Source organism: Strigops habroptila, chromosome Z (genome assembly GCF_004027225.2).
Source record: "Strigops habroptila isolate Jane chromosome Z, bStrHab1.2.pri, whole genome shotgun sequence".
In the NCBI taxonomy this organism is placed as follows: Eukaryota; Metazoa; Chordata; class Aves; order Psittaciformes; family Psittacidae; genus Strigops; species Strigops habroptila.
In genome coordinates, this window is record NC_044302.2 from 20,737,709 (window position 1) to 20,764,941 (window position 27,233).

Here is a 27,233-nt window from a genome sequence, read left to right on the forward strand (position 1 = left end):
ACCAATCCCGACATATCAGCACCCACCGCGGCACATCGGTACTCCTCAGTGTCCATCCCGCTACCATCCCCCCATCTCCATTCCGGTACCCACCCGGCACATCAGCATTCCCCGGTACGCACCCCTGCACCAATGGGGCACCCACCAGCAGCCCACCCAGCCACCCACTCCAGCATACCCAGGGGACCCACCCCGAGGCGCCATCGGTGCCAGCACGAGCACCCGCCGCCGGTACCCGGGTACCCCCGAAGGGGAGCCGGGCTGAGTCCGGGCGGGCTCGTGACACAGGTGACCCAGGGCACTTAGGGGTGTGCGCCGCGGCCGCGGGCCTTTTTTGGGGCAGAAAAAGTAAAAACCACCGTGATCCCTCTGCAAAGCCCCTAGAGGCGGGGGGCGCACGACAGCGCCGGGCCAGGGGTATACTGTACCTTTAAGCAGCCCGGGCCTGCCCCTGCACGCAGTGAGCGCTGGGAGATGTAGTCCCTCTCCCCTATCCCTCGGCTGCACCCATGCTGGCGACCTGGACTACATCTCCCAGCGTGCACCGCGGCGGAGCGCAGGGGCCGGTGCGGCGATGGCGGCGGAATGGAGCGTCCTCGTCCTCACCTGCCAGCGCGGCGGCTACGTGTCCGCCTTCCAGCGAGGCAAGCGGCGGGGCTGGCGCTCGCCCTCTCCCCCCGGGCCGAGCGGGGCGGAGCGGCGCGTGCCAGCTCTCAGCGCCGCCCGCCTCTCGCTTGGCAGAGCTGGAGGCACGCCGGCTGAGGGGCGGCCTGGGCCCGCGGCCCCCGCCGCTGCTCCTGGCCGTGGAGGACCCCTGGGCCCGCCTGGGCAGCGGCGGGGCCACCCTCAACGCCTTGCTGGTGGCGGCCGAGCACCTCAGTGCCCGCGCGGGCTGCACGGTGAGCGGCCTTCCGCGGCCGGGGGAGCGGGGTGCAGCCTCTGGCGGGGCCGGGGAGGCTGGAACGGGGAAGGGGGGTGGCTGTCCCGTCCCCAGTGACCGTCCTCTGCGCTGCCCTCCTAGGTGGTGACCTCCGATGTCCTGAGGGAAGCCCACATCCTCATCCTGCACACGGTGAGAGCCAGGCTGCAGCCCAACTTGGAATGCCCCATAGCACCCTCATCCTCCCTGTGACACCCCCTGCGTTCCCCGTCCCACCAGGGCCGTGACTTCTCCTTCGATGACTGCGGCCGGGCCTTCACCTGCCTGCCCGTGGAGGAGCCCGGCGCTGCGGCCGAAGCTCTGGTCTGCAACCTGGACAGCCTGCTGGGGACCATGACACACCGGGTCTGTGTGGCCTGTGGGACAGGGTCCTGGGCTTATGCTGTGCGATGCTGGGCACCCAGGTGTGGGGGCTGAAGCCTTCGGGGTGCCTTTAGTTGGCTCGCAGCAGGGTGGGAAGGGTGTGAGGGTCACGCCTCTTCCCTGCCCTCCCTGAGCATGTGGCCCTTCTCTCAGCAGCTCTGTGTCGGCTCCCCGCCCGGCGTGTGGGTCTGCAGCACCGACATGCTCCTCACCGTGCCCTCAGCACCAGGTGAGTTGTGCCAGCCTTGCCTCCAGCACCCGCTTTGCTTTGGGACAGGGGGCAGAGCCTACAGCACAGCTGGTTCAGCCTGCACCATGCTCCCATGAGCGTTTGGATGCTTGGGCATTGCTGGCACATGTACAGTTGGAGCATCCGTTGTGCTCAAAGCAAGGTGGCCAAGGCTGAACACTGCTTTCACCTCCTCTGCCATGCGCCCTGTTTTCAGGCAGTTGGGCCTCAAGCAGGTATGTGCGCTGCCCCAGTGGACGCTGATTTCTGTCCTTCTCCTCAGGAATCGACTGGGATGGCTTCCAGGGTGTCAGAGTAATTGCAGTGCCTGGGAGCCAGGCATATGCAAGGAACCATGGCGTCTACCTCACTGATGAGCAGGTCAGTAGCAGCTCCTCCTCCAAGGGGCGTCCCTTGAAGGCACAGGGATCCCTGCCCCTTTGGTGCCTTGGGTGCTGAGGTCGCAGCCCTGCTGTGGCTGCTTGGGGCTCCCTGAAAAGCTCATTGTGGTGGTCTCATTCCCAGGGGCTGGTGCATGACATCATCTACAAAGGCACGGAGGCGCAGATTCAGCAGTGTGCGGGGCCTGACAGCACTGTCCCACTGGTACGGCATGACTTGGGCATTGGTGGCCTTGCGAGCCTCGTCCCTTGTGTCAAGATGGCTGCAGCCTCAGCCTTGCTGTGCCCTGGCAGGTCTGCGGGGTGGTTTTCTTCTCCTCAGATGCTGCCGAGCAGCTTCTGTCCACCCATGTCATGCCTCCTCTGGATGCCTGCACCTACATGGGACTGGACTCAGGGGCACCACCCATCCAGGTGACAGCCCCTCTGTGGGCAATGGGACCGCTTACCCCATGGGTGCTGTTTCTGGGCATCTCCGTAGGGTCTGCTACCCTCTAGGGCCTCTGCCCCTCACACCACAGCAGATTTGGGTGGCAGAAGTGGCAGGAGGGGAGCACTCAGCAGCAGGGTGGGGGTAAGGGTGGCTGCACCCAGCAGGTCCCTTCTCTCCCCAGCTCTCCCTCTTCTTTGACATTGTGCTGTGCATGGCAAGGGGGGTGACAGAGCAGGATTTTGTGAAGGGTGGTGGTGACACCAGTGTGAGGAACGCCCGCTCCGTGCTGTGGACAGCTCTCCACACCTTCCCTCTTAGCATGGGTGAGTGATGCTGCGGTGGTGCATTGACATGACCCATACCTGAGCCTCTTCCCCTCTGTGGGAAAAAAGGGGTGGTCAGGGCCCGACTGTTTCTCCCCACAGCTGCAGGTCCCCAGGTCTTTTCTGTCCCCCTTTGACTGAGAGTATGTTCAGCCTAGCTGTCCTTGGCTCACATGGCTGTTGGACACAGCCACATTTGCCATCGGTGTGCTGACAGCTTTCCTGCTCCTCCACAGCCTGCATCCCCAATGCATCCTATGACTACATGACCACCTCTGCGAGCGACCACATCCGCAGCCTGACGCTCCTGCCCAGCTCTGCCAGCCACCTCTGCTTCTGCAAAACAGCCCATTCCCATGTGGATGTATGTCCTTCTATCCCCAGCCTTGCTCACACACGTGTTCTGGGGGTTGCTCTGGGCTGGGGCCCGGTCCCACGTGCCTCTGTGCCCTCGGCAGCAGCCCTGTCTGCTGGAGGATGGTTCTTCGGTCACCAACTGCTTGCTGGAAGGAGCCGTGCGGCTGGCAGCCGGCAGTGTCATCCAGCACTGTCACCTCCAGGTACGTAGCTGCAATGGGGGTGACCCCGAGTTCTCAGTGCACTGAATGGGCAGCAGGGTGAGGTGGCCCTGGCTGGGATGTGGGACCCACGGCTATGAAATTTGGGGTGCCCTTCCTCTTCGTGGCTGCCTTTCAGGGGGTGCTGGGAACTCTGGTGGCTGTCGCCCTCCCCAGGCACAGGGAGGAGGCTGTCACCACTGGCCTGTCCCTCCCTGGGGACCAGGGCAAACCCTCTGTCATGGCTGCAAGCCTTGGCCTGAGTTTCTGCAGTTCATGTCCTTGCAGCCCCATGACAAAGCAAAGCATGTTCCTCTGGCACCTGGCTCCTGCTGGCCCCAGCTTGTCTCCCGGGGTGCTTTTCCCTTTCTGAGGTTGGGACCTGGCTCTGGTTTGGGGACTCAGGGCCCTGCTGCCTCTTCATAGGGTCCCCTGGAGATTGGTCCCGGCTGCCTGCTTTCGGGCCTCGCTGTAGGCTCCTCGCCAGCCCTGCAGAACTTTCCCCTGCACGACGTTGTCCTGCAGGGCCACCATGTGCGGCTGCGTGACCTGCCCTGCCGCGTGTTTACTCTCACCGGCCGCCTTGATGACTGGCAGGTACAGGGGTGGTGAGCTGGTGTGAGTCTCCCCTCAAAGCCAGCATGTAACCAACCCCTCCATCCCCCTGCAGAGCCCTGCTGAAGGGGCCACCTACCTGAACATGCCCTGGGCTGAGTTTTTCCATCGGACAGGCATACGGTAGGTGCCACGTGCCAGGATGGGACAGGAGACCTGGCTCCCCTGGGTGTGGCTGCAGTGGGGAGGTGTCACAGCCACCCCAACCCATCCTGCATTCTGGCTGCCCTCTGGAAGTTGTCCTCGAGGCCCAGGGTGGTGCTGATGGGCTCTCCCTCCATCAGAGAAGGGGACCTTTGGGATGCTGAGACGCCGCAGAGGAGCCGCTGCCTGTTGAGCGCCCGGCTCTTCCCGGTGCTGCATGCCCACGAGGCGCTGGGGCTGGAGGACGTGCTGTGGCTGCTGGCCCCTGTGGCTGGCAAGTGGCTGGCACGCTGGCGGGCAGCTTGGCGCATGTCCTGGCAGGAGCTGCTGCCCTGCCTGGACAAGGCGGCCGAGCTGGGCGCCCGCCAGGCCCTCTTCTTCCTGCAGGGCCAGTGCAAGGTGCGGCGGGTGCTGCTGGAGCGCCAGGATAGCAGTCTCCTGCCACTGGCCCGCAGTGCTGTCCATGAGGGCTACCATGAGGCTGTGCTGGGCACACTGGATGAGGGTGAGCTGGACTCAAATGAGCTGTGTATTGCATCTCTGGGTATTGTGGCTGTTTGGTGCTCCCCACCCTCTCCAGTGACACCACCTTATTGCCATGGCATCAACAAGCCAGGGTGGGTGCAAGCCATGCAAGTCCCTCTTCACTGGAGCCAACTCATTGCACAAGAGGGGTGGTAAGACACTGGAACAGGTTGCCCAGAGAATTTGTAGATAACCCATCCCTGGCAGTGTTCAAGGCCAGCTTTGATGGGGCTTGGAGCAACCTGGTCCAGTGGAAGGTGTCCCTGCCCGTGGCAGGGGGTTGGAACTGGATGAGCTTTAAGGTCCCTTCCAGCCCAAACCAGTTTAATGCTGTATGGTTCTATGGCCTTCGGCCTGGCTGTGGCTTTGCAGCCTCCTTTTATTTTCTAGTTGCCTCCACGGCTGGCGACGCTGGCATCGCAGCACGGGCACTCGCCTGCATCGCCGAGGTGCTGGGCTGCATGGCACGAGGGGAAGGGGGCTTGCGGAGTGGCCCTGCTGCCAACAGGAAGTGGGCCTCAGCTTTTGGGCGCCTGGAGAGTGGGGACATCGCCGGTGGTGTCCGGGAGCTGGCTGCTGAGCGGCAGAAGTGGATGAGCAGGTGAGGCTGGGGCTGGTGAGCAGCAGCTGCCCCATCCCGGGCACCAGCACAGTCATGGAGCTGCAGTGGTGCGCTCAGCATAGAATCATAGAACGGTTTGGGTTGGAAAGGACCTTAAGATTGTCTAATTCCAACCCCCTGCCATGGGCAGGGGTGCTTCACACTAGACCATGTCACCCAAGGCTGTGTCCAGCTTGATGCTGAACACTGCCAGGGATGGAGCATTCACCACTGCTTTGGGCAACTTGTTCCAGTGCCTCACCACCCTCACAGTAAAGAACTTCTTCCTTATATCTAACCTGAACTTCCTGTGTTTCAGTTTAAACCCCTTGTCCTGTCTCTACAGTCCCTGATGAAGAATCCCTCCACAGCACCCCTGTAGCCCCCCTTCAGATACTGGAAGGCTGCTATAAGGTATCCATGCAGCTTTCCGTTCTCCAAACATCCTTCTCTTCCTAGGCCGGCATTGCTGGTGAGAGCAGCTCGGCACTACGAGGGGGCTGAGCAGATCCTCATCCGGCAGGCAGTGATGTCCTCATGCCAGTTCGTCACTGTGGGACAGGCAGAGCTGCCACCCCTGGGGCACTGGGTGCAAGTGGTGTGTCCAGCCCGCCTGGACCTCTCCGGTGAGTATGTCTCCTGCCCCAGGCATGATCCATGTCTGACCCCTGCAGTGCAGGGGGCTGACGGTGAGCCTCGGCAGGCGGCTGGAGTGACACCCCCCCCATCACATATGAGCACGGCGGGGCCGTGGTGGATGTGGCGGTGCTTGTGGATGGGTGCTGGCCCATTGGCGCACGGGTGCGGCGCATCAGTGAGCTGGAGCTGCGCCTGGTCAGCCTTGGCGGGACACCGCGGAGTGAAGTGGTGGCGGAGCTGGTGTGCCGGGAGCTGGAGCACTTGCAGGATTACTGCCAGCCACATGCACCAGGTAAGGTGTCACCAGCCACACAGACCAGCTCTATACCTGTGATGTCCCCCTGGGTGTCCTGAATCTGTGGTGCCAGGGTGGCCCTTTTTGGGGGATGAGGACGTGAGGGAGCAGATGACAGCTTTGCTTTCTCTTTTTGTTTTCAGGAGCCCTGCTCAAAGCTGCCTTCATCTGCACCCAAGTTGTGCAGTTCCCCTCACAGAAACCCTTGCGGGCCCAGCTGATGGAGAGCTTCGGGGGTGGGTTTGAGGTACACACCTGGTCCAAGCTGCCACATGGGTCTGGCCTCGGTAAGTCTGCAGGGACAGGGCTGGGGAGTCCCTCCTGCTGCCAGCACAGTGGTGGAGCATCTCCCTTGCTGCTCCCCGACTCTCACCGCCGTGGGCCCTGCTTATGCTCCCTGCAGGCACCAGCAGCATCCTGGCGGGAGCAGTGATGGCGTCGCTGTACCGGGCAGCCGGGAAGGCTGCCAGTACTGAGTCCCTCATCCATGCTGTGCTGCATCTGGAGCAGAGGCTCACAACAGGTAGGGACCAGGGGGAGCTGTCAGCCCATGGGATGGGGGCTCAGCAGTCGCTGAGGCCCCTCTGCCCTTGCAGGCGGCGGATGGCAGGACCAGGTCGGTGGGCTCGTGCCAGGCATCAAAATTGGGAGATCAAAGGCCCAGCTGCCGCTCAGGGTGGAGGTGGAGGAGATCCAGGTGCCTGATGGCTTTACTCAGACCCTGAACAATCACTTGCTGCTGGTTTATACAGGGAAGACTCGCCTGGCTCGCAACCTGCTCCAGGTAACATCAGGGTGCCCCTGGGTGTTGCAGGCTCTGACGTCTGCTCCCCCTGTGGGCTCTGGTGCCTGTCCTCTTCTCTGGTGCCAAGCTTTGCCACCCCAATGGGAGCTGGCACTGAAGGCTGCAGGTGTAGCTCTGCCTCCCTGGGTGCTGCTGAAGCCAGGAGGATGGTGACAGGGACATTCTGGCCTGTTGCAGGACGTGGTGAGGAACTGGTATGCCAGGCTGCCCTCCACCGTGCAAAATGCTGATGCGCTGGTGAGCAACGCTGAGGAGTGTGCCCAGGCCTTCAGGCAAGGTGCGAGCCCCCTTTCCTGGGCCAGGCTGGCCCTTCTAACAACTGAAGGAACACAGAGTTCCCTGGGGAGAATCTGTGCAGTCCTGGGGGGACAAAATTCCTCCCTCAGGCCCACCCTCATGTTACAGGCAATGTCCCAAAATTCAGGCTTGAACAAAGACTTTGAGGAATTGGGGGTGAGACTCATCGAGGCTGGCTGGTGTTCTGCAAGCCATTCGTGATGGGGCTGTGGACCATGCCTGGCCTGTGTTGTGGAGTCATTTGGCCTTTGGCTGCTGGGATGCTGTGGAGAAGCTGGAGCATTAGAGCAAGCAAATTCTCCCCCTATGGAGGATTAGAAATAAACAGCAATGTGACAGGGCTGGGTTTGCTTGCTCGACACGCAGGGCTGGGAGGAACGGGGTAGATGAGAAGGCAGAATTTAGCTTGGGCTGAGCAGAAGAGGCAGAGATCTGCCCCTTGGGTGAGAAACAGAGGCAAATAGTTTGCAATATCCTCTCTCCTGCAGGTAACCTGCCACTCATTGGAAAGTGTCTGGACTGCTACTGGCAGCAGAAGAAATGCATGGCCCCTGGGTGCGAGCCGCTGGCTGTCGGGCGCATGATGGATATTCTCCGGCCCTATGTTTATGGACAGTGCTTGGCTGGGGCTGGTGGAGGTGGCTTCCTGTACATCTTAACCAGAGCCCCGCGGCAGAAAGAGGCCTTGCACCAAATTCTAGCCAAGACCGAGGTGAGACATGAGCTCCCAGGCAGTTCGCTGGTGCAGATGAATGAGATGAGGCAGTGGGATGAGATTGCTTGTTGTCCTCTTAGCTCTCCCCAGGCTGTGGAGGTGAGGGCAGGTCCCTTGCTGGCTCCTACCCCAACTGCATCCCTGTTTTTTGTTTTCTAGGGGCTGGGCAACTTCAGCATCCACAGCGTCGAAGTAGACACAGGCGGTTTCTCTGTGAAGGTTGTGGGATGTGATACAGAAGACGGTGCTTGCCCCAAGGAGGACGTGGCTGTGTGAAGGCCTTTGCTCTGACCTGTTCCTGGCAGGCAGGCAGGGCAGGGGTGGCAGCAGCCAGCTGCCTTCCAAAGCAGGGACATCCCTGCTGATTAGAGGCTACTTCTTTTGGTCTTGATGTGGCCTTTTTGTGCTGCTAGTTGCCCCAAAAGCCACAGATGCTGGAGAAGCTGTCACAGCGGCAAAGGCAAAACCATCCCTGGAGGGTGGCTTAGCCAGAAAGACAGCTTGTTAGGGCCTCTAGGCTGATTGGGGGTTTCACTCCAGCATTCATAGTTCTCCAGAGGGAAGAGAATGGGCAGTTGTGATGCTGCCTCTAGCAGGGACCTTCCTCCTCTTCCTGCAGCAGGGACTGCCCAACTGGCACTCAGTGTTCTTGCACCAAGAATGCACCTGGATGTAGAATCAAGTCCTGCCCATGCTCAGAGACTATTTCTGCAGTGAGTTACTTATACCTGCAGGCTTTTTTAATAAAGAAGCTTGTTCCCAGCAGGTGTTCATTGCCCTTCTGTCCCCAGCAGAGCTACTCCTTCCCCACGGGCTCTCAGGGGCCCAGCACTGCGCAGGCAAAGCTCTCCTGGGGTAGGTACAGCAGGTTCTGGTCATTGCCCTCCACAGCCGTGGGAGCGCTGCCAGAGGAGGCAGCCAGGCCTGGCAGCAGGCTGGCTGCCAGTGCTAGCTCTGGGGTGTTTATACTCGTACAATGCCAATGCCAGCTGGGGCCGGGCAGAAAGATCCTCCTGATGCCATAGCACAGGGTGGAAGAGGAGAAATGGTGCCCAGCTCTTGTCCTGCACCTCACCAGCTCCCTCCAGGCCCACGGACACACACACACCACCTGATGTTGCTGCTCAACCAGGTGAGGTTTATTTACAGAGTAGCTGTCCAGGGCACAGCAAGTCAGCACAGACACAGCCCTGCTTCCTACAGTGGCTTTCTAGGGATTTTCCAAGCACCCTCCCCCTAAGGAAATCATTCCAGAACAGTCTCCATCACCAGCGGGAGAGAGCCAGGGCTCAAGATGTGCAGGACTCCAGTAGCTGACCCTTAAACTGGTGGCACGGAAGGAACCCAGCTGTGGCCAGTAGCACAGCCAGAGCACTCTGTGCAGCCCCATGTCTGAACCACTCTACAACAGCCCCAAATTCCCTGACCTGCCTCCTCCCACAGCGCAGCAGAAGGGAGCCGGGAGCTGGCACAAGCTGGTCCCTGCAACTAGCTCATGTCTTGAGAAATAGCATCACACTGCTCTCTACGTGAGAGACTGCTGCCTTGTTTCTGCTCCCACAGAAGGATGGTGGCTATTCTTCCCCAGCCCAAGAAAGCCCTTTGCTCCAAGGAACACGAGCAGAAGGGCACACAGCATCCCATCCCCACACTGTCCATCAGCCAGGCTGCATCCTTCCTGCTGTTACCCCCTGCCCAGCTACAGGCGCAGGCGCTTGATGTCCTCGCTGCGGAAGTCAATCCGGAGAGCCAGCACCTGCCGGACCTCGGCAGGAGTGAGCCGCCAAGTCAGTGGGCCCGAGTTCGGGCCCCAGTAATCCAGAATCTCTGTCACCTGGAGAGGAGAGAGGAGAGCTGCAGGAGCCACCTTGGCACCGACCGCCCTCACAGGCGAGTTCAAATACAGTCACCTTGGTTCCTGCCACTAACAAACACCTATCAGTCAGGCACGGGGCAACTTCTCCACACCCTATAGATGTGACAATGTCAGGATGAGCCCAGTAAATCCATATGGAAACCAGGCAGGGCTCCTGCAATCCCTCAGTAAAAGCAGGCAAAGCACTGCTCACCCTTTCCAGGTTGAGGATGGTGGCCATCTGGGAAAGCCGGGCAAACTTGTCGCGGATAGTCCAGGTGGTGACTGTGGTGAGATAGGCTATGAGGGACCTCAGTTCCTTGTCAAACTGCAGACCACCGAGCTGTCGGGCAAGGTAGCACTGTTAACTCTGCAAACAGGCCCAGGGGTTGTGCCAAATACAAAACTAATAGAAGTACCAGAGCAAGAGGGGGAGGTCTCCAAGCAGGAGAGCTCCAGTTAGACCATTTATTGCTGGTTAAACCGGCTTACGTCTAGGCCCACCTTAAAAGCCAGCCCCCTTTTTGATGCAAGCTCTTCCCAGCCCCATCACAACATGTTTTGTCCCTATGTGCACTAACACAAGCTCTGCCTGAGCTGGCTATCACTGATGGCAGAGCTTTGGAGGGTAACGTTTGCATCTGCCCTGCATCTCCCTTTACTGAGGGCTTATTTCCTGGCAAAGGGTTTGCAATCAAGCCAGACTACAGGGCAGAGGAGAGTTTTGCTTACCCTGCTGAAGGTGGATTTGAGCAGCACTTTCTCCAGTTCAATAGCTATGAGACTGGTCATAAGACCAGTGAGGGTATCGTAAATCACTGGAGACAGTCCAGCCTGGAAGCAGAAACCTGTGTCATTGTTGTGAGCAGAGATCCACAAAAGCCAAGCCTATGAGAGTTTTCACATAAAGACTCATCACTTGCACACTCAGCAAGTGGGGGGATCCAGGGACATGAGGCTTGCAAGGAAGCCTTGAGAACTGCAGGGAGAGGGGTAACTGGGTCTCTAAGAGCCCTGCAGGGTACTGCAGGACATCTGTGTCCATCCTTCCCCTGTGCAAGGGAAGAAGTGGGAGATGCTATGTCGAAGTCTGGCCAAAGCCTGGCAGGCTGCCTCATCCCTCTCACCTTGAACTCTGTCATCTGCTGTTCCAGATTGAGGATGAACTGCTGGACCCAGGGATCATTAGCCTCATAGTCGCTGAACTCCTCCTGACATTGAAATACAGAAAGGGTTGTTTACGTTCAGGCCTGCCCTGAACAGCAGCAAACAGCCCATGGGACAGGATGGGAGGTGCCTCCTGGAGCAGCACTGCACCCCTTCCGTTTTCTCAAGCTCCTCTCTAGCCAAATGCCCCTTTCCAGGCTTGCATGAAGAACAAGTTGTGGGTATTTTACTGTTGCTCTGTGCTGAGGAAAGAGCAGAGAACTGAGAGGAATAAGACAGCGTTTGCTCTGACTGTGCTGCTAAGCAGAGGATGCAGAGTGCAGAAGCACAGCTGGAAGCAGAGAACGTTGTCTTACCTCCTCGATGTTGTGGGAGACGGAGAGGAACAGATTGATCCAGGGCTTCACCTGTGGTTTGATGGCTGTGCTGTTCAGCTCATTGAGACCTTCCTGAGAGCGACAGGAAGAAGAGACCAGTGACAGAGCACAGCTAACAGCTGACTGAGCACAGCAGCACACAACCTTTATAGTCACACTGTCTCGATGCTGCCTCCAATCCCTGCTGCAAGCTGGGAAAACTGACTCACAGGCTTGCATGGGCAACTGAGCACAGAAACCCCTAATCCCAAACTCTTCTGGTGCTGAAGGGCTCTGAGGACACCACAACAAGAAGAGGAATGACACTGGCCCAGAAGTTGCCATTGTGCTGACTTGCAGCCTTGTCTGAAGGGCTCGTGCTTCCCCCCCACCCCTTTTCACAGGGCTACAGAGGTTTCCTGGCAGGAAAGAGGCATCCAGTTCACATCCCTCCAGGAAGGAAAGGACACAAACACCATCTTTTCCACTCAGCACCAGCCAGGAGGCCACTGTGATTGGGCTTGACTGATGCCTCCCACCTCCAGTGCAGCTTAGCTCAGTAGGAGAAGCTAAAAGGAGTATAAGGCTGTAACCACAGTTAGTTCCCTGAATTAATCATAACCCCAGCTCACACCATCTCCCCTGAGCAGCAGGTTGTCAGCAAATGCTGTTCTGTCCGCTCTGGTGCTAAAGAGCTCTCTGAAAGCTCCCTCCTGCCAACCATCCTCATTTGGCTCAGCAAGATGTCAAAAAAGCTCACCCAGCATGAAACTATTCAGGTACCGATACTTCCTGGCATTTGATGGAAGTTTTTAACTGAAACTGGCATTTCTGAGTCTGCTGAGTCTGAGGCCCTGCTGGCAACTGTCCCTTTTCCGAGGCAAATTCAATGTGTGTGTGACATGGGCAGCGCAGGAGGTTGCTGCTCAGCCTCTTGATTGCTTTGCAGCCAGTTTTAATACTGCACTAGAGCTACACTGGTGTTTTACTCCTTACTGATGAGCTCTTTTGTTTCCATACTGACCACAAGCCTCAAGAGGGTTTGCTGGCAATACTGGTCTGAAGGCATCTGGCTGCAGTGAACTGCAAAACCAAATGAGAAATAGCCTGGTGCCTCTGTGAAGTACAAAGCTGATGGCAAACCTGGCTCTAAACTCAAAAGAGGTATTACGTCTTCCTGCTTCTCTCGCTGCCAGAGACCACTGTGAAATTTTAGGGCAAGAGGCCCCCTGCATGTGGATTTAGCTCCCCATCTCGGGGAGTATTTCCATTTGGGAAAGGAGGAGGAACCTGAAAGAAGAACAGCTCTTCTCTATGAACAGCCCGTCTTCAGTGTTATCTAGGAGGCTCTGGACAACTGTCAGTGTTCTGTGCCATAAGGGAAAATGGAGGAGATGGAAATGCTATACATATTTCTTTTGAAAATGCTGAACCAACTGCAACTCTGTGCTGAGTGAAGACAAATGGAGCAATATTCCTTCTGGCTCTGCAGCTGCTTCCAGTGCTTTTGACGCAGCAGCCAGCTAGTGTGGCTCTGCAAACAAGCTGGATCTGTTTCCATGCCTCAAAGCTGACTATTTACTCCCTCCTGCCCCCCTACCCAGCACTCTTGGAGCCAGACATGGCCCAGGCCTTGGGTTGAAATGATTCCTGCCTGAGGAAGCCAGCAGTGACTCAGCAAGACACTCACCTGCAGCAGGTCACGGAATTTGTTGGAGACAGCAGCCATGTCAGAGAGGCAGCTGTCAATCTTGGCCTGCGCTTGCTCACCCCCGAAGCCTTGGCTAAGCAGTTTGCTGCAGTCACTCTGCAGGGAAGAGATCCATGAGCAAGTTGAGAATTAATAACTTGGGCAGTTTCTATCCCTTCATGTTGCTGAGTTCTGGTGCCACCTGTTGCAGGCTAGGACAGGTGTCAAACTCGCCCCTGTGAAGAGGCTGGGAGAGGACAGCAAGAAAGGACACCAGGGGCTATAGCCCAGCACCAGACAACCACAACCTCCCAGTGATACACGTGTTATTCCACTGGCTCCCGAGATGTGCCAGGTTGGTCAGGCTGGAGGACTGGTACTTCCAGCTGATACTATCCACTGGGAAATTGCTCTGCCAGCTCAAAATTGCCTTCCTAAGGCTGGAGGGCAAAGACCTCAGGAATTTGGGCATAGCAGAAGTCCAGATGCTTTAACTGACCCCCAGCAAGGGAGGATATTACAAATTTGATTAAGAAAAAAAGCAGTAAAGAATCCAGACCGCACCTCCAAAGTCTTCTTTAGGGTCATGATGTTTTCGCTGCAGACTTCCACATTGTTTAAGGTCACCTGGAAAAAAAACCAACAAAACAAACCCAGGTAGAATTCATCTGAATTTCTCAACCCCTCAGCCCCCAGTCTATATGTTTCCTCCATGCCCTGCTCACAGTACAGACTTAAAGGCAAATATTTAAGGGACGGAGTGGCTACTGTGTGATCAAAGCACTGCAGATTCCTGGAGCTGCATGAAGTTGAGCTACAGTAACTGAGCATGTGTGCTGAACCTGCAACAAGTACAAAGTTTGACACACTTTACTCCTCTTCCTCATCGTTCTATTCACAATGTTGCAGCAAAGCTGCACTTGTGGGTGGGAGACAGAATGTATCCCGAGCCTTCAGGGAGAGTGTCATGAAGAACAGACCGTCTGTGGCTCGAGGTAATGCTTTACACACTGCCCCCAGAGAAGCAGAGGAGGGAGGAAGGCATTTGTACCTGGGCAGGAGAAATTGGCACCCCTCCTGCCAGATAAGTATCTGCTCTTCACAGCACTGTTCCCTGCCTGCTGAAGCTGAACTAGATGTCACTATAAGGCTGGAGCTTGTGCAGACAGGGAAATGAGGCGAACTGACAGGTGAGTGAGGAATTCCAGTGGGAGAACTGACATTTTAAGCACTTTGCTTCATGAAGTGCAGAAACCTGTAATGAAGAATTTAATGAAATGGAAGAGTTCAGTCCTTTCTGCTCTCTTTGTTGTCTTTTCTCCTTGTACAGTGAAGGTCACAAGGAACCTTTTCAGCACTCGGTGTTCACAGCAATTTGTAGAGAGGGAGACAAGTCAGGGTGAGCCAACCCCCTCCCCAGTGCTCTCAGAGTCTCTGCCCACAGGTCTGCTCAAACAGCAGGGCTGGTTGAGAGAAGAGAGCAGATCCAGTTGCTCTTCCAGTGAAGTCTTTTCCACAATGCAAGGTCTATACAGCATCCGATCATGGGGAAGGATCTGATACACTGCAGAAAGCTGGAGGAACAGCCCTTCAAATGCTCTCCAAGGGGTCTCTAATGCTCACTGCTATGTTCTGATCTGCTCAAGCACACAGAGAGTTGCAGCGCTGCTGTTAGGAGAAGGCAACAGGAGGATCTTGCAGGCCAAGCAGAGAAGACAACCCTGCTCTAATGGAAACTCTATGATCTGATTAAGTGAGAATGAAGGAGCCTTGAGCCTGGGCCAGGAAACTTTTTCATCTAGAGGAGGTGTGAACAAGAGGAAGATGTGAACAAGACCACCACTTTTGTGCAGAGCCTGTGAGGAACAGGATTGCTGAACACCTCAAAAGAGCACAGACTCTTCCCAAGCCTGGTGGCAATCACCATTGCAGCAGCCCTAGAGGCTGTCACAGGATCATACTTCCACAGGCCTGGTGTGGAAGCCCTACAAACATGAGGTGAGGTAAAAACATCTACCATGGATTTGGAGAAGGCTGAGGTTCTTAATGACTTCTTTGCCTCAGTCTTCACCAGCAAATGCTCTGACCACACAACCCAAGTCTTGGAAAGCAAATGCAGGGATTATGAGAACGAAGACCTTAGGCCCACTGTAGGAGAGGATCAGGTTCGAGACCATCTTAAGAACCTGAACGTGCACAAGTCCATGGGACCTGATGAAATCCATCCACGGGTCCTGAAGGAGCTGGCGAATGAAGTTGCTAAGCCACTGTCCATCATATTCGAAAAATCCTGGCAGTCAGGTGAAGTTCCCGATGACTGGAAGAAGGGTAATATAACCCCCATTTTCAAGAAGGGGAAGGTGGAAGACCCGGGGAACTACAGACCAGTCAGTCTCACCTCTGTGCCTGGCAAAATCTTGGATCAGTTTCTCCTGGAAAACATGCTAAGGCACATGAAAAACAACGAGGTGGTTGGTGACAGCCAACATGGCTTCACTAAGGGCAAATCCTGCCTGACCAATTTGGTGGCCTTCTATGATGGAGCCACGGAACTGATGGACAGCGGCAGAGCAGTTGACGTCATCTACCTGGACTTGTGCAAAGCGTTCAACACTGTCCCGCACGACATCCTTGTCTCTAAATTGGAGAGACATCAATTTGATAGGTGGACCACTCGGTGGATAAAAAACTGGCTCGATGGCCGCACGCAAAGAGTTGTGGTAAATGGCTCGATGTCCAGTTGGAAACCTGTAACGAGTGGTGTCCCTCAGGGATCGGTGTTGGGACCGGTCCTGTTCAACATCTTTGTCGGCGACAGGGACAGTGGGATTGAGTGCGCCCTCAGCAAGTTTGCCGACGACACCAAGCTGTGTGGTTCGGTTGATATGCTGGAGGGAAGGGATGCCATCCAGAGGGACCTTGACACGCTTGTGAGGTGGGCCGATGCCAACCTTATGAAGTTTAACCAAGCCAAGTGTAAGGTCCTACACCTGGGTTGGGGCAATCCCAGGCACTGCTACAGGCTGGGCAGAGAAGAGATTCAGAGCAGCCCTGCAGAGAAGGACTTGGGGGTGTTGGTTGACGAGAAGCTTAACATGAGCCGGCAGTGTGCACTTGCAGCCCAGAAAGCCAACCATATCCTGGGCTGCATCAAAAGAAGTGTGACCAGCAGGTCAAAGGAGGTGATCCTGCCCCTCTACTCTGCTCTCGTGAGACCTCACTTGGAGTACTGTGTACAGTTCTGGTGTCCTCAACATAAAAAGGACATGGAGCTGTTGGAGCGAGTCCAGAGGAGGGCCACGAGGATGATAAGAGGGCTGGAGCACCTCCCGTATGAAGACAGGCTGAGAGAGTTGGGGCTGTTCAGCCTGGAGAAGAGAAGGCTGCGTGGTGACCTCATAGCAGCCTTCCAGTATCTGAAGGGGGTCTACAAGGATGCTGGGGAGGGACTCTTCCTTAGGGACTGTAGTGGTAGGACAAGGGGTAATGGGTTCAAACTTAAACAGGGGAAGTTTAGACTAGATATAAGGAAGAAGTTCTTTACAGTGAGGGTGGTGAAGCACTGGAATGGGTTGCCCAGGGAGGTTGTGGATGCTCCATCCCTGGAGGTGTTCAAGGCCAGGTTGGACAGAGCCTTGAGCCACATGGTTTAGGGCAAGGTGTCCCTGCCCATGGCAGGGGGTTGGAACTAGATGATCTTAAGGTCCTTTCCAACCCTTACGATTCTATGATTCTATGATTCTATGATCTACCAGACATGCAAAGGCAGGCCACCTACCACAGCTGAACAGGTTTTCAAGTTCTCTGAACATGTGATAGTCACACCAGCCCTGTTCCCAAGAGCTCCCCACTCTCTTTCCCTTCACCCTAACTCATTCTACACCAGCCACCATACTCACCAGAAAGGACTGCTTTGCCTCATCGGTGCTTTCAATGCCTTTGGTATCGAACTTGCCCTGCTGCAAGCTGCTGTGCATGATGTTCACGGCACTGGTCACCCCTCTCTGGAAATCCTGGAAGGTCGTGGCTGGAAAGCCCTGCTTCAGCTTGTTGTACAGAACCTCCCTGTGAGGCAAGCAGAACATAGCATGGCTTAGAGCAAATACTGTGCTCCATGCCAGGGGACAGCACTCTCGCTGAGCCGTGACTTGAACAAGGTAAGTGGAACTTCACAGGGAGAGAAGAGAGCTGGCAAATATCTCCTGACAGCATCTAAAGGACACAACGCTGAAAGAAAACCACAACCACCCAGTTTCTGATCTTTCCCCAAAATCCTGCCTGCAGCTCTCTGCTGTCTTCAGTCGGCTCCCCACTCCCACGTTAGGATCAAAACCAAGAACCGGACAACCTCTGCAGGCTCACCGCAAGTTCAAGTTACTAAGTAAGCTCACAGGCAGCCCAGAGAACAATTAGGGGTGACCGTGTACCATCAAGCAGGGTAGTGCTCCAATGCTGTGTGGTGACCCGGTCTCATTGGTGTTCTGGGCCATGAGGTTCCTCTTTCTGTTTCTTCTACAGGTGATCACAACTACTGTGAGAAAAATACACCCAGCTCCAGCTTCCCACACCACACCCGACGACGCTGCCTATGAGCATCTTCCATGGAGATGACAAACCAGAGGTTCAAAGGCGAAGAACATAGTTAAGACCATCTGACAGCAACCACTGTCTGCAGAATGTGAGGCGAAGGCAAGTTACAATGAACCTGGTGTATTTTCATTACCTGAAGTCAGATTCCAGCTCGGTGGTGGAGTGGTTGATCATGGCACAGAGACAGTCTATGCTGGAGCTGGACAGAGCACGTCCAATGCACTTCTTCACTATATAAAACACATCATCCACCATGCTGGAGGTGAGCTGGCCCTTCTCGTAGCTGTCCATGGCAACAGCCTGCAAAGAAAGCTGTCTCAGTGCCCTCAGCTCAGTTAGTGAAGGTGCCCTCTCAAGAGCAGTGCTGTGATATCAAACCTCCAGCCTGCCCCATTCCACCCTGAGCTGAACTGTACCGTTAGTGGGCTGGCAAAACTCATCCTAGTTTTCAGTAGCCCATAGTGCTGGAAGATCTGTGTCTGGAAGATACGCAGGGGTATGTCTGGAGTCAAAGTTCAGAAACAACCAATTGCTTTTCAAGGAAAACAAAAGACCTTCCCAATGACTGCAGACTTGCCACGTACTCATCTCCCTCCCTAGGGATGCTCAGCAGAGGACTGCAGAGCACATGCAGAGATTTCAGCTGCTGGCAGAGAGCGCAGCTATTGCAAGCAGCAGTCTGAGCCCTACCTTGTTGACTGTCTCCCTCATGAAGTATTCCTCCATGGTGATGTAGTAGCCAATGAGCTCTTGCATGGTGCGGCTCAACAGACAGTTGTTGAGGAGCTTGTCCAAGTATTTTTGATGCTCTACAGAACACAAAAAAGAACCATCAGCAAGCGCCCGAAAGCAGTTCCACCTAATCCCATTGCTGCTGCCTGTCTCATGGGCATCTAAAGGACACACCTGCAAAGCCCAACCTGCAATAAATCATGGGCCTCAACTGTGGAGCTGAAATTGCTGAGCTGACTTTTGCAGATGACAAAACTGATTTCCAGAGCTCTATGGAGTACCAAACCCTTGAGCCTGTTTTCCATATGGCCTCTACCCTTAGGATCTGTGCCTGCAGTAAGCAACAGGCTCTCCCTCTCTTTGGGGACCTTTGTTCACTATACTCTGCAGTTATTCCTAACGTTGGTTTCCCTGCTAGAAGGAACAACCAGTGCTTAAAATGGGTTTGGGGAGGCCAGGCTACACAATCCCCTTCCAGAGAGTGCTCCCTTTGCAGATCCTGTATCACTCTGCTCTGTCACTAACTCAGTTATATCTCCACTGCTGGCTGCAAGGAGAAGAGAGCCTGCAAGCATTGGTATTCAAGGTGTTACCTTGCTTTACCTCCTCTGAGGCCATGGAGTCTCCCACCTCAAAATCAGCTATTATTCGTCTCTTGATGAACCTCAAGTAGAGCTCACTGCGGGCATTCATCAGAGTGACTTCTGTTAAAATAGGGTCAAGTTCCCTGGAAGAAGCATAGCAAGAATCAAGGTAGCAAGACTACAAAAGGAGAGACACTAATTTAACTGAGTTGAGTACTGTGTTCTCTGCTCCTTTACTATGAGATCAATACCACCTGTTCCCATCTGTGCCGTCGAGTGACAAAGCTCAGCAGAATAACCAGTATGTGCAAAGAATGCACACACAATCAAAACAGAAAAAATCATTACAGAGAAGCCTCTTTTTTCATCATAGATGTGAGAACAACCAGAGTGAAATCATAACAGTAAGGACTGCAAGATGAAGCAACCTGATATAGCTTCAAAATTAGCCCCACTTTGAATGGGAGGTGGGGCTAGAGACCTTCGGCAGTCCTTTCCTACCTCAGTTTTGCTATGATGCTGTGAGCCCTGTGGCCAGTGTTAGAAAAGCCTGGTTCCTGTCATCTCCATCTATGTGCTTTTGTGCACAGATTCATGTGTTTCTCTGAAAACAAGCTCAGGAAACATGAGACCAAAAAAATGACAATGCAGAATGCAGAGTTCAGATCAGGGATGACTATGAAAAAAGAAAAACCAGACTGTCACATCAGCAGCATTTTCATCAGTGGGCACAGAAGAACTTTACAAATCCTGCTCAAAGCCTCACAACACACGAGTGAGGCAAAGATCCATTATCTTTATTTTACAGATGAAAAAGCAAAAGCTCAGAAACCAAGTCTGACCACCAAATGGTCATGGGCACAGGTAATTAAAGTCTCAGTCCTTTGTGTGCAGCGATACTGCCAGCCCTCCAGCAATGTTTAGGCCTGAGGCTTAAAAGCAATGAGTAAGCAAAATAAAGCACCACCACAGAAGCTACCTTTATAAAACAGCAGCGAAGGGCACCTAATAATTTGATTTTATGCTTTAGTGGCCAGAAAGCCTCTGGAAGACTGGAAGAATTATCTAAATGCTAAGTAGTGTTAATAACAGCTCAAGAGTAGAAGGTAGGGAGCAAAAAGAGGTTTTGCTTGTACCTTGGTTCAATCTTCTCTGCAGAAGAACTTCTCATCATGCTATTTTGAACTTGCTGGAACTGCAATCACAAAAAAGGAGACTCATCAAAGTCTTTGCTGATGACTTGGTGTTAACAGCCACTTCTCCTGCTGTAGCCTAAGGAGGTGCTTACTCAGGGATGGTGACAGGAATGCGCTGCAGGAAGCACTGCCAGAGAAGGGAACCACATCATTTAACTTCCTCCTCCAAGACAGAGCTCAGCCTGCCAGGAAGAGTGGTGGGATGAGAACACCAACAGAGGCACCTAGTTATATGGCCATGAGACAGCCCTGCAGCTAACAGGCAGAAGCAGGAACACCACAGTGGAGAAAGTGTACTGAAAGCACCCTACAGACCTGCACAGCAAAGAATCCTGTCCCCATGGCCCATCCACCATGCTCTCAGCGAACCCTTCTCTGCAACAGAAGGGATAGCTACAGACTGGATCCATGCAGCCATCAGTGCAAATATGGAGCAAAGCAAGGTTCCTCTCAACACACAAGGTCAAACTTTGCCACCTCGATGGCAGTCAGAGCTCCATGGAGCTGGAGGAGGCCACTGTTGGCTGCACCAAGCAGTATCATGCTCCTCTCACCTGCCTGTGATAGTCCCTCTCTTTGATGAACTTGTCCACCACTTTCTCAACCTGTCTGTCGCACTCCACTTGCAGGTGCTTGATGAGGGTGTAGAGCCTCCCTGGCCCATAGTAGGTCTCCACAATGGGCTGGTGGGTCTCCACAATGCGAGCAATCCCTGCAGAGAGAGGGGAAGCACAAGAGGAAGACTCAAGCAGGAGTTCCCATCCAGTCTGGACCCAGAGCAGAGCTACACAGTTCCACAGACTTAACAAGAGATCATTCACACCCAGATTAGCAGTTTACACTGTCCAGCCACTTTCTCGTGCCTCATTGAAGGCCTGTTATTACAAACCCTCATTTCATGGCATCTTCTCTGTGACATGACACCTTCTGTCCTTTCTGCTGTTTATTGTAAGGCTACAATGCAAATCTCCTGGAGTAGAAGGCATCTCTCTTCCTATAGAGAGCTCCTGCCATGCAATGTGTGTTGACTGCCCTCATATCCAGCAAGATAAAAGGTATGAAGCTTCCACAGGAAAAAGCTGCATGAACTAAACCTGGCAGGGGGCATAACTACCACCCAAACCCTGCCTCAGTTTTCAGCACCTGCCAGGTTACAGAAGAGCAGTGCCAGCAAAATCAGCTTAGGGAAAGCTCTGTTCTTATCTGTCACACAGTTCCAGAGAAAGCAAGCATTAATGTTGTGATTTCAGCCCAGCCAGTGGCTCGGAACCATGCAGACACTCGCTCACTCCCCTTCTTCCTCCCCTCTGCTCCCAGAGGGATGGGGAGGAGAATCAAAAGAATGTAACTCCCACGGATTGAGATAATAGCAGCCCAGTAACTAAGGTATAATATAAAACCAGTACTGCGACCACCAGTAATAATAATGATTAGTGAAATAACAAGGGGAGAGGATACAATTGCTCACCACCCGCTGACCGATACCCAGCCCGACCCGAGCAGCAATCTGGCCTTCTGGGCAACTCACCCCAGTTTATATACTGGGCATGATGTGCCGTGGTATGGAATACCCCTTTGGCCAGTTTGGGTCAGGTGTCCTGTCTCTGCTTCCTCCCGGCTTCCCCTCCTCCCTGGCAAAGCATGAGACTGAGAAAGTCCTTGGTTGGAATAAACATTACTTAGCAACAACTGAAAACATCAGTGTTATCAGCATTGTTCCCAGGCTGAAAGTCAAAAACACAGCACTGCACCAGCTACTAAGGAGAAAAAATTACTGCTGTAGCTGAACCTGTGACAATTAGCGATGGCAAGGCCTCCTTGGAGAAAAAAGCTCATCTCCAGGGAGGTACCTCTACAATATTGCTTTTTTCTCACAAAATCTCTACTCCAAGAGTTAGCAACACTCCCCCTCTTTTGAAGCAGCTGCCAAGAAAGCCTCAGGAGTTCTAAGGACCTTCAATAGCAGTACGGGTGCCAGGCTGGGAGAATGAGTTGGCAGTGCTGCAGCCTGGAATTATAGCACACTTAACAGAGAAGATGGCTAATCACCATGGGATCTCAATTACTGTCTTTGGCGACATTCCCACAGAGCATTCATATTCCCTTCTCTCCCTTCCCTCTGTGCTTACAAGTTCGCATGGTCCTCTGTGAAGAGGCCTGGAAGCATCAAAAGATACACAGTCTTAACGGATTTGTTTGTCTGGAGAGCTGCATATCTGAAGAAACCTTCAGGGAATACCCATTTGTTTTGAGGACATAGAGAACAGGAAAAGTCTGCTTCCTGGAAGAAGCCAACAAATCCTTTGTAAATCCAATCTGTGCCTGAGCGAGCTGTACATAGGGAAAGCTTGCTTATTGTAATGCCCTCTCCTGGCTGGGAAAGGCCTATTAGTTGTGTCCCTCTAGTATGACACTCCCATAGCTGAAAGGGGAAGGAGACATTCTGTGATCTCCTGAAGCTATAATGAAAATCATTTAAATTGGTGGACAATCACATCAGGGATTATTTTCAGTTCACCAGCAAAGAGAAAAGAACATCACCTTCAAAGAGGAGTGTCAGCGTGTCCGCAAAGATGACAGCAGCTCGACGGTCACTCATATCCGTCCCCATCACCAGCTGCAGGTTCTCTTCTGCTTTGTTGGCCACCTGCATGACAATAGGACCAGTCAGGTGGTGACACTCAAAGATAGTCTTCATCCCATAGAGTGGTCCTCTGTCCCTTGCCTTGTAGAGTTTTTGGTGGTTTTCCCATTGCAAAAGCTATTGCTGTTGTTTCTCCTTTGAACAGGGATCCTTCCCATCCTGTAGACAACTGAAGGATCAAGGAGAAGCAGAAACTTGTTCTTCTCTTTCCAGGCTCCCTTCCATGAGGTTTAAGCAAGCACAAACAATAAGACCCAGAAGGAGAAGCCAGCTAGCCATCAGGATCTGTATTCAGACACCAGAAAGCCCATCCCAGGATGCAAAACGCAGGGAGAGAGATGAACTAAGGCCAGCGCTGGTTTCTAAGATTAGCAACCCAGAGCTAAGACCTTCTTCCACTACATCTGCTGACAGACTGGGTTTTGCTTTCCCCCCTGGGAGATCAGCCAGGTCACATGTTTCACAGAACATGTTTCACAGAACATGTTACCTGCTTGCAGAGGTACTCTGAGAACTTGCTCAGCCCCTCTTCATGTAAGCCTAGCAGAGGAAAGATCTTGAAGAACCGTTCCACCTGGGGCAGGTCTCCCTGCTTCATAGCTGTATCGAACTTCTCTGTGACAATTGTCTTCAGGCGCTGTTCTGCTTCCTGCAAGAGCTTCAGGTTGGCATCAATTATGCCCCCTGGTCAAAACAACAGAAAAGAAATGGAAGAGTGACAGCACAATGTCAGTATCATATAAAGAGCTACTTTTTTATCCCCAGGAGAGATACCAACAGCCCCCGGGCGAGAAGGCAGAAGACATGCTGGAATTCCACTACAGGCAAAGAAAAAAAGGTACGTGTGTGATGTACGCATAGCTAATGTCGTGGTCTTGCATGGAGGATGTGAACACATCAACTGAGATGTTTCTTTTAGGGATCAGGCAATTTACTCCTTCATTTCCAGTTGCTCTGCTTGGTAGCACACCATAACGCTGCCACAGTTCTCCCTGACAGAGCCTTTTCGTGCACTTCTTTTGACCTGAACATTTTGTCCTTCACTGAGTTACTAACTGAAATACTATTAAAGCTGTGTGCCAGGAACTCTCCTTCCAATTAATGATAATTCAAACCTAATAACACTTCAAAAACGTTCATCTCTGTGTTACTCTATAACGTACTAAGATCTTTGGCTAGCTTTAGATCTTCTGCTTTGTCTACTGGGGTAAAGCTATCTGCCATGGGAAATCATGCAGCCCCTGGTTATCTACTGGAAAGGTGACTTTTCAGCTTCGCTTCATGAACAGTACTTGCCTTCCTTGCCCTGACGACTGAGCTCAATCACTGATTTGTCCAGAGACAGATAACGATGGATATGAGCTGCTGCTTGTTCATAATCTTCATTTCGCAGGGCTGTTTGAACTCCATCCATGCAGAACTTCAGGTCAAGGATGTCATCAGCTCTCTGAATGGCCTGATAGAGTCGATTCTGCAAGAAAGGCAACGTGTAAGGCTTCCTACTGCAGGCTGGAGCAGGGAAAGAGAATTACAAGAAGACAGTGGGTGTGTGGAAAAGGAACAGACTGAAGTGATACTTCTCTGCTTAATAAACAACTATGTATGCAGAAACCCCACACTACTTAAAAAGTCATAAAGTCAATGGCTCCAACAGAGGAACAGCATTTATCAAAACTCAGATTGAACTTGCAGGCCATACTCCACAGGCAGACACCAGAGATAAAACCATGTTATCTGTTTTGATTTGAACAGTTGTGCTGAGCGCTGGGACTTGACACCTCTTAATCTGTATCTGTAGAAAGAATATAACAGCCTGGATTCCTGACCAGTCTTGGGTGACGACAACCAACTCCCCTGTCTTCACCACTGAAGTAACTCATAAAAGAGTTCTAATGAAGATTAACCTCAGCTTATTCACCATATTCTACCAAGAGCTGCATGGACAGAAGGGGATGCTGGAGAACCAGCTGCTCTATGGAATAGCATACACATTATTTACTTTTGCACCCTGCAATATGCAGGAGCCCAGCAAGGTACCATTACCTAACAACACTAGGTGTTGCTAAAATGAAGAACAAAGCGATTTCCAGCCCACCTGCCCACTACAGAAGAGAGCATATTTCTCTATTTTGCTGTAAGCACACAAGCAGATTATGGCTTGGTGGTGGCAAGTCCCAGACACCTCCTCAGTCCAGTTACCTTGGCCAGGTCGAGCTGGCGGACTTTACTGCTAACATTCTCAGCCAGGTTACAGGTGAAGGTGATCATCCCTGCCAACTGCTGGGCATCCCCCTCGATGAGCTGCAAGTTAGGGCTGGAACACACGCAAATTGAACATGAAATGCAAATATTCAGTAGTCTGATGGTCTACACCACCAGGATGGTTCTTCCTCCAAACCCAATTGCTCCTATGCTGTGGTTTAAGCCCAGCCAGTAACTCAGCATCACGCAGACACTCGCTCACTCCCCGTTTCCCTCCCCACCAGCGGGATGGGGAGGAGAATCAAAAGAATGTAAATCCCACGGGTTGAGATCAGAACAGTCCAATAACTAAAGTATAATACAAAACTACTAGCACTACCACCAGTAATAATAATAATGATAAGGGAAATAACAAGGGGAGAGAATATAAAACTAAAAGGGGAAAGGGAAAAACCCAATAAACCCAAGTGATGCACAATACAATTGCTCACCACCCGCTGACAGATACCCAGCCCGACCTGCCCTTCTGGGTGACTCCCCCCAGTTTCTATACTGGGCATGACGTGCTGTGGTATGAAATACCCCTTTGGCTAGTTTGGGTCAGGTGTCCTGTCTCTGCTTCCTCCTGGTTTCTTGTGCCCCTCCTCACTGGCAGAGCATGAGAGACTGAAAAGTCCTTGATCAGAGTAAGCGCCACTGAGCCACAACTAAACATCGGTGTGTTATCAGCATTGTTCTCAGCCTAAAGCCGAAAACACAGCACTGCACCAGCTACTAGGAAGGAGAAAAATAACACTTACAGCTGAACCCAGGACATCGTGTCAGCAACAGTATCTCTGAATTCATGCCACTCCTCCAGAAACAAAGCATCTACATCAGACTGCCTTGCTATCAGATAAGGCATGAATGAGCCTCTGAGGCTTTATGATACCCTCTGCTTCTGAAGAGGAAAATGAAGTCTGTAAACTTGGTGCTCCAAGCTTCTATTGGACATAAGGCTACTTAAGATGGCTTTCCAGACTGCATGCACAAACTCACTCTGAAGAGGCAGTAAAATTTGTCCGTACCTGTAAACAGCCTGACACAAAACATCTGATCCAAGCATTGATGCTCAAACCTGACAATCTCTGGGGTGAGACCTTCAGCCTACATCAAAATGGGTCAGTCTGTGTGAGGGTGCAGTACTTCCCTCTGTTAGTGCTGCTGAGAAAAACCAGGTGCCCAGGGATAAGGATCCAGCTACTGTTCCCTACTGCAAACTGATTTAAAGTCTGACATTTTCTGTAAATGACTATGTTTCCCTCGCAACACTAAAATGAATTTTTACGTCACACAGTGAGTAGGAAGGTACTGAACAGTGTGCAGCAGCAGAGAGAAGGGGAGACAGTAAGGATCACTAACCCCATGCGATGAAGTGCAACCATCTTGTTCTCTATAGTACTTTGCTGCTCCAGGAGGGCATCCAGCTCTTCCTGCACGACTTTCTGAAAGGCAAGGATGAAGTGTTTTGTGACTTAAGCTCTCCTTCAGGCCAGCCACTTATCACAGACAAGCCAAGAGCACACATCTAGCAAGGCGTCAGCGCTTCCAAGAGCTCATACGACAATTAAATCCTTCCTAATCTCTCATTTTAATCCCGTACATTTTTAGATTTGCCATTTGAAAGCATGAGTTATGCAAACTTCATCACGCAACTTTTAAAACAGACAACCCACAAGCTCCGCCCCCCAGCTGCACTTCCAATGCACGGGGACCCCGAGCCCAGGGGCTGCTCACGATCCGGGGACACCAGCTCCGCGGAGGCAACGCCGTCTCTCCACACCGGGCCCGAGGGACGGTCGAGCCCGTATCTGACTCCTCTGACAAGAATCCGGACGACAGGGGCAACCTGAGCGCGAGGCACCCGCTCTCACACCCCGCGACCTCCCGGGCCCGCACACACCTCCTCCTCACAGAGCCGGCTGTATGCGGCCTCCAGCTCTGCCAGGTCGGTGAGCGACTGAATCCGCTCCATGCTCAGCGCTGAGGCGGCCGCGCCACCTCCCTCCCTCCTCGGGCCCGACGCCGTGGCCGCCGCCATCTTAGGGTGCAGCTGGCGCGGTCGATGCCACATCAGGCTCAGCCGGGGCTGCTCTTAGCGGTGCCTGAGCGTTTACAGCCGCTCGGATCCGCCTGGCAGCGCAGCAGAATCACGCTGCCCCGTTTCTCTGTACAAGATCGTGGCTGTATTTTTTTTTTTTTGGGAGGCTCTTTCTACAGGTAGCGGCCGCCATCGCTACGCGACCATTCAGGCTGCACTTCGGGCAGCCACACGGCGCGCGCGCGCCGGACTTGG

General features: G+C 53.4%; 3 protein-coding genes across 8 annotated transcripts in view; 2 read left to right on the plus strand and 1 right to left on the minus strand.

Annotated features, from left to right (window-relative positions):
• The first annotated feature begins 566 nt into the window (after window positions 1-566).
• On the plus strand, window positions 567-8,644 carry FCSK (fucose kinase). Of its 4 annotated transcripts, none has more exons than XR_003995055.1 (23): window positions 567-644; window positions 742-899; window positions 1,022-1,072; window positions 1,160-1,285; window positions 1,460-1,532; window positions 1,816-1,913; window positions 2,058-2,138; window positions 2,228-2,347; window positions 2,548-2,689; window positions 2,926-3,053; window positions 3,148-3,249; window positions 3,673-3,843; window positions 3,917-3,984; window positions 4,146-4,510; window positions 4,921-5,131; window positions 5,591-5,757; window positions 5,835-6,062; window positions 6,209-6,352; window positions 6,469-6,588; window positions 6,662-6,849; window positions 7,048-7,107; window positions 7,656-7,879; window positions 8,042-8,644. XR_003995055.1 is itself a non-coding variant. In XM_030512073.1 (23 exons), exons 1-23 carry the CDS (start codon window positions 575-577, stop codon window positions 8,156-8,158), a joined length of 3,252 nt encoding a protein of 1,083 aa, XP_030367933.1. In that variant the 5' UTR covers window positions 567-574; the 3' UTR covers window positions 8,159-8,644. The 4 variants fall into 4 exon arrangements, 3 of the variants coding, with proteins under 3 accessions (XP_030367933.1, XP_030367934.1, XP_030367935.1); XM_030512073.1 differs by having other exon boundaries at window positions 7,048-7,147; XM_030512074.1 differs by lacking the exon at window positions 2,228-2,347 and having other exon boundaries at window positions 7,048-7,147; window positions 8,042-8,472.
• Window positions 8,645-8,994: 350 nt separating this feature from the next.
• On the minus strand, window positions 8,995-27,231 carry COG4 (component of oligomeric golgi complex 4). 3 transcript variants are annotated; one of them, XM_030512076.1, is made up of 20 exons: window positions 26,841-27,221; window positions 26,300-26,382; window positions 24,896-25,010; window positions 23,993-24,167; window positions 23,187-23,380; window positions 22,594-22,699; window positions 20,607-20,764; window positions 19,993-20,051; window positions 18,866-18,999; window positions 18,231-18,349; window positions 17,957-18,019; window positions 17,674-17,840; window positions 16,850-17,015; window positions 13,515-13,577; window positions 12,951-13,067; window positions 11,261-11,353; window positions 10,865-10,948; window positions 10,470-10,571; window positions 9,952-10,080; window positions 8,995-9,716 (listed from the first exon to the last, which is right to left on the minus strand). In XM_030512076.1, the coding sequence occupies exons 1-20, from the start codon at window positions 27,009-27,011 to the stop codon at window positions 9,582-9,584; spliced, it is 2,433 nt and encodes an 810-aa protein (XP_030367936.1). In that variant the 5' UTR covers window positions 27,012-27,221; the 3' UTR covers window positions 8,995-9,581. The 3 variants fall into 3 exon arrangements, with proteins under 3 accessions (XP_030367936.1, XP_030367938.1, XP_030367937.1); XM_030512078.1 differs by lacking the exon at window positions 9,952-10,080 and having other exon boundaries at window positions 26,841-27,231; XM_030512077.1 differs by lacking the exon at window positions 17,957-18,019 and having other exon boundaries at window positions 26,841-27,218.
• Window positions 26,628-27,233, plus strand: part of SF3B3 (splicing factor 3b subunit 3) — a 28,760-nt gene continuing 28,154 nt past the window's right edge. The window contains exon 1 of the mRNA XM_030512070.1: window positions 26,628-26,885. The gene's annotated coding sequence lies outside the window, so the exon portion shown is untranslated. The remainder of the gene's footprint in view (window positions 26,886-27,233) is intronic.

Excerpts from the sequence above, each read along its gene's own strand:
- COG4 (XM_030512076.1), bottom strand. The coding sequence starts at position 27,011 with ATGTGGCATCGACCGCGCCAGCTGCACCCTAAGATGGCGGCGGCCACG. Across the intron at positions 17,016-17,673 it reads GAGCTGGAATCTGACTTCAG|GGAGGTTCTGTACAACAAGC; the intron begins GTAATGAAAATA and ends CTTGCCTCACAG. Across the intron at positions 10,081-10,469 it reads TCAAATCCACCTTCAGCAGG|CTCGGTGGTCTGCAGTTTGA; the intron begins GTAAGCAAAACT and ends CTTGCCCGACAG.
- FCSK (XM_030512073.1), top strand. The coding sequence starts at position 575 with ATGGCGGCGGAATGGAGCGTCCTCGTCCTCACCTGCCAGCGCGGCGGC. Across the intron at positions 1,286-1,459 it reads TGGGGACCATGACACACCGG|CTCTGTGTCGGCTCCCCGCC; the intron begins GTCTGTGTGGCC and ends TTCTCTCAGCAG. Across the intron at positions 2,690-2,925 it reads CACCTTCCCTCTTAGCATGG|CCTGCATCCCCAATGCATCC; the intron begins GTGAGTGATGCT and ends GCTCCTCCACAG.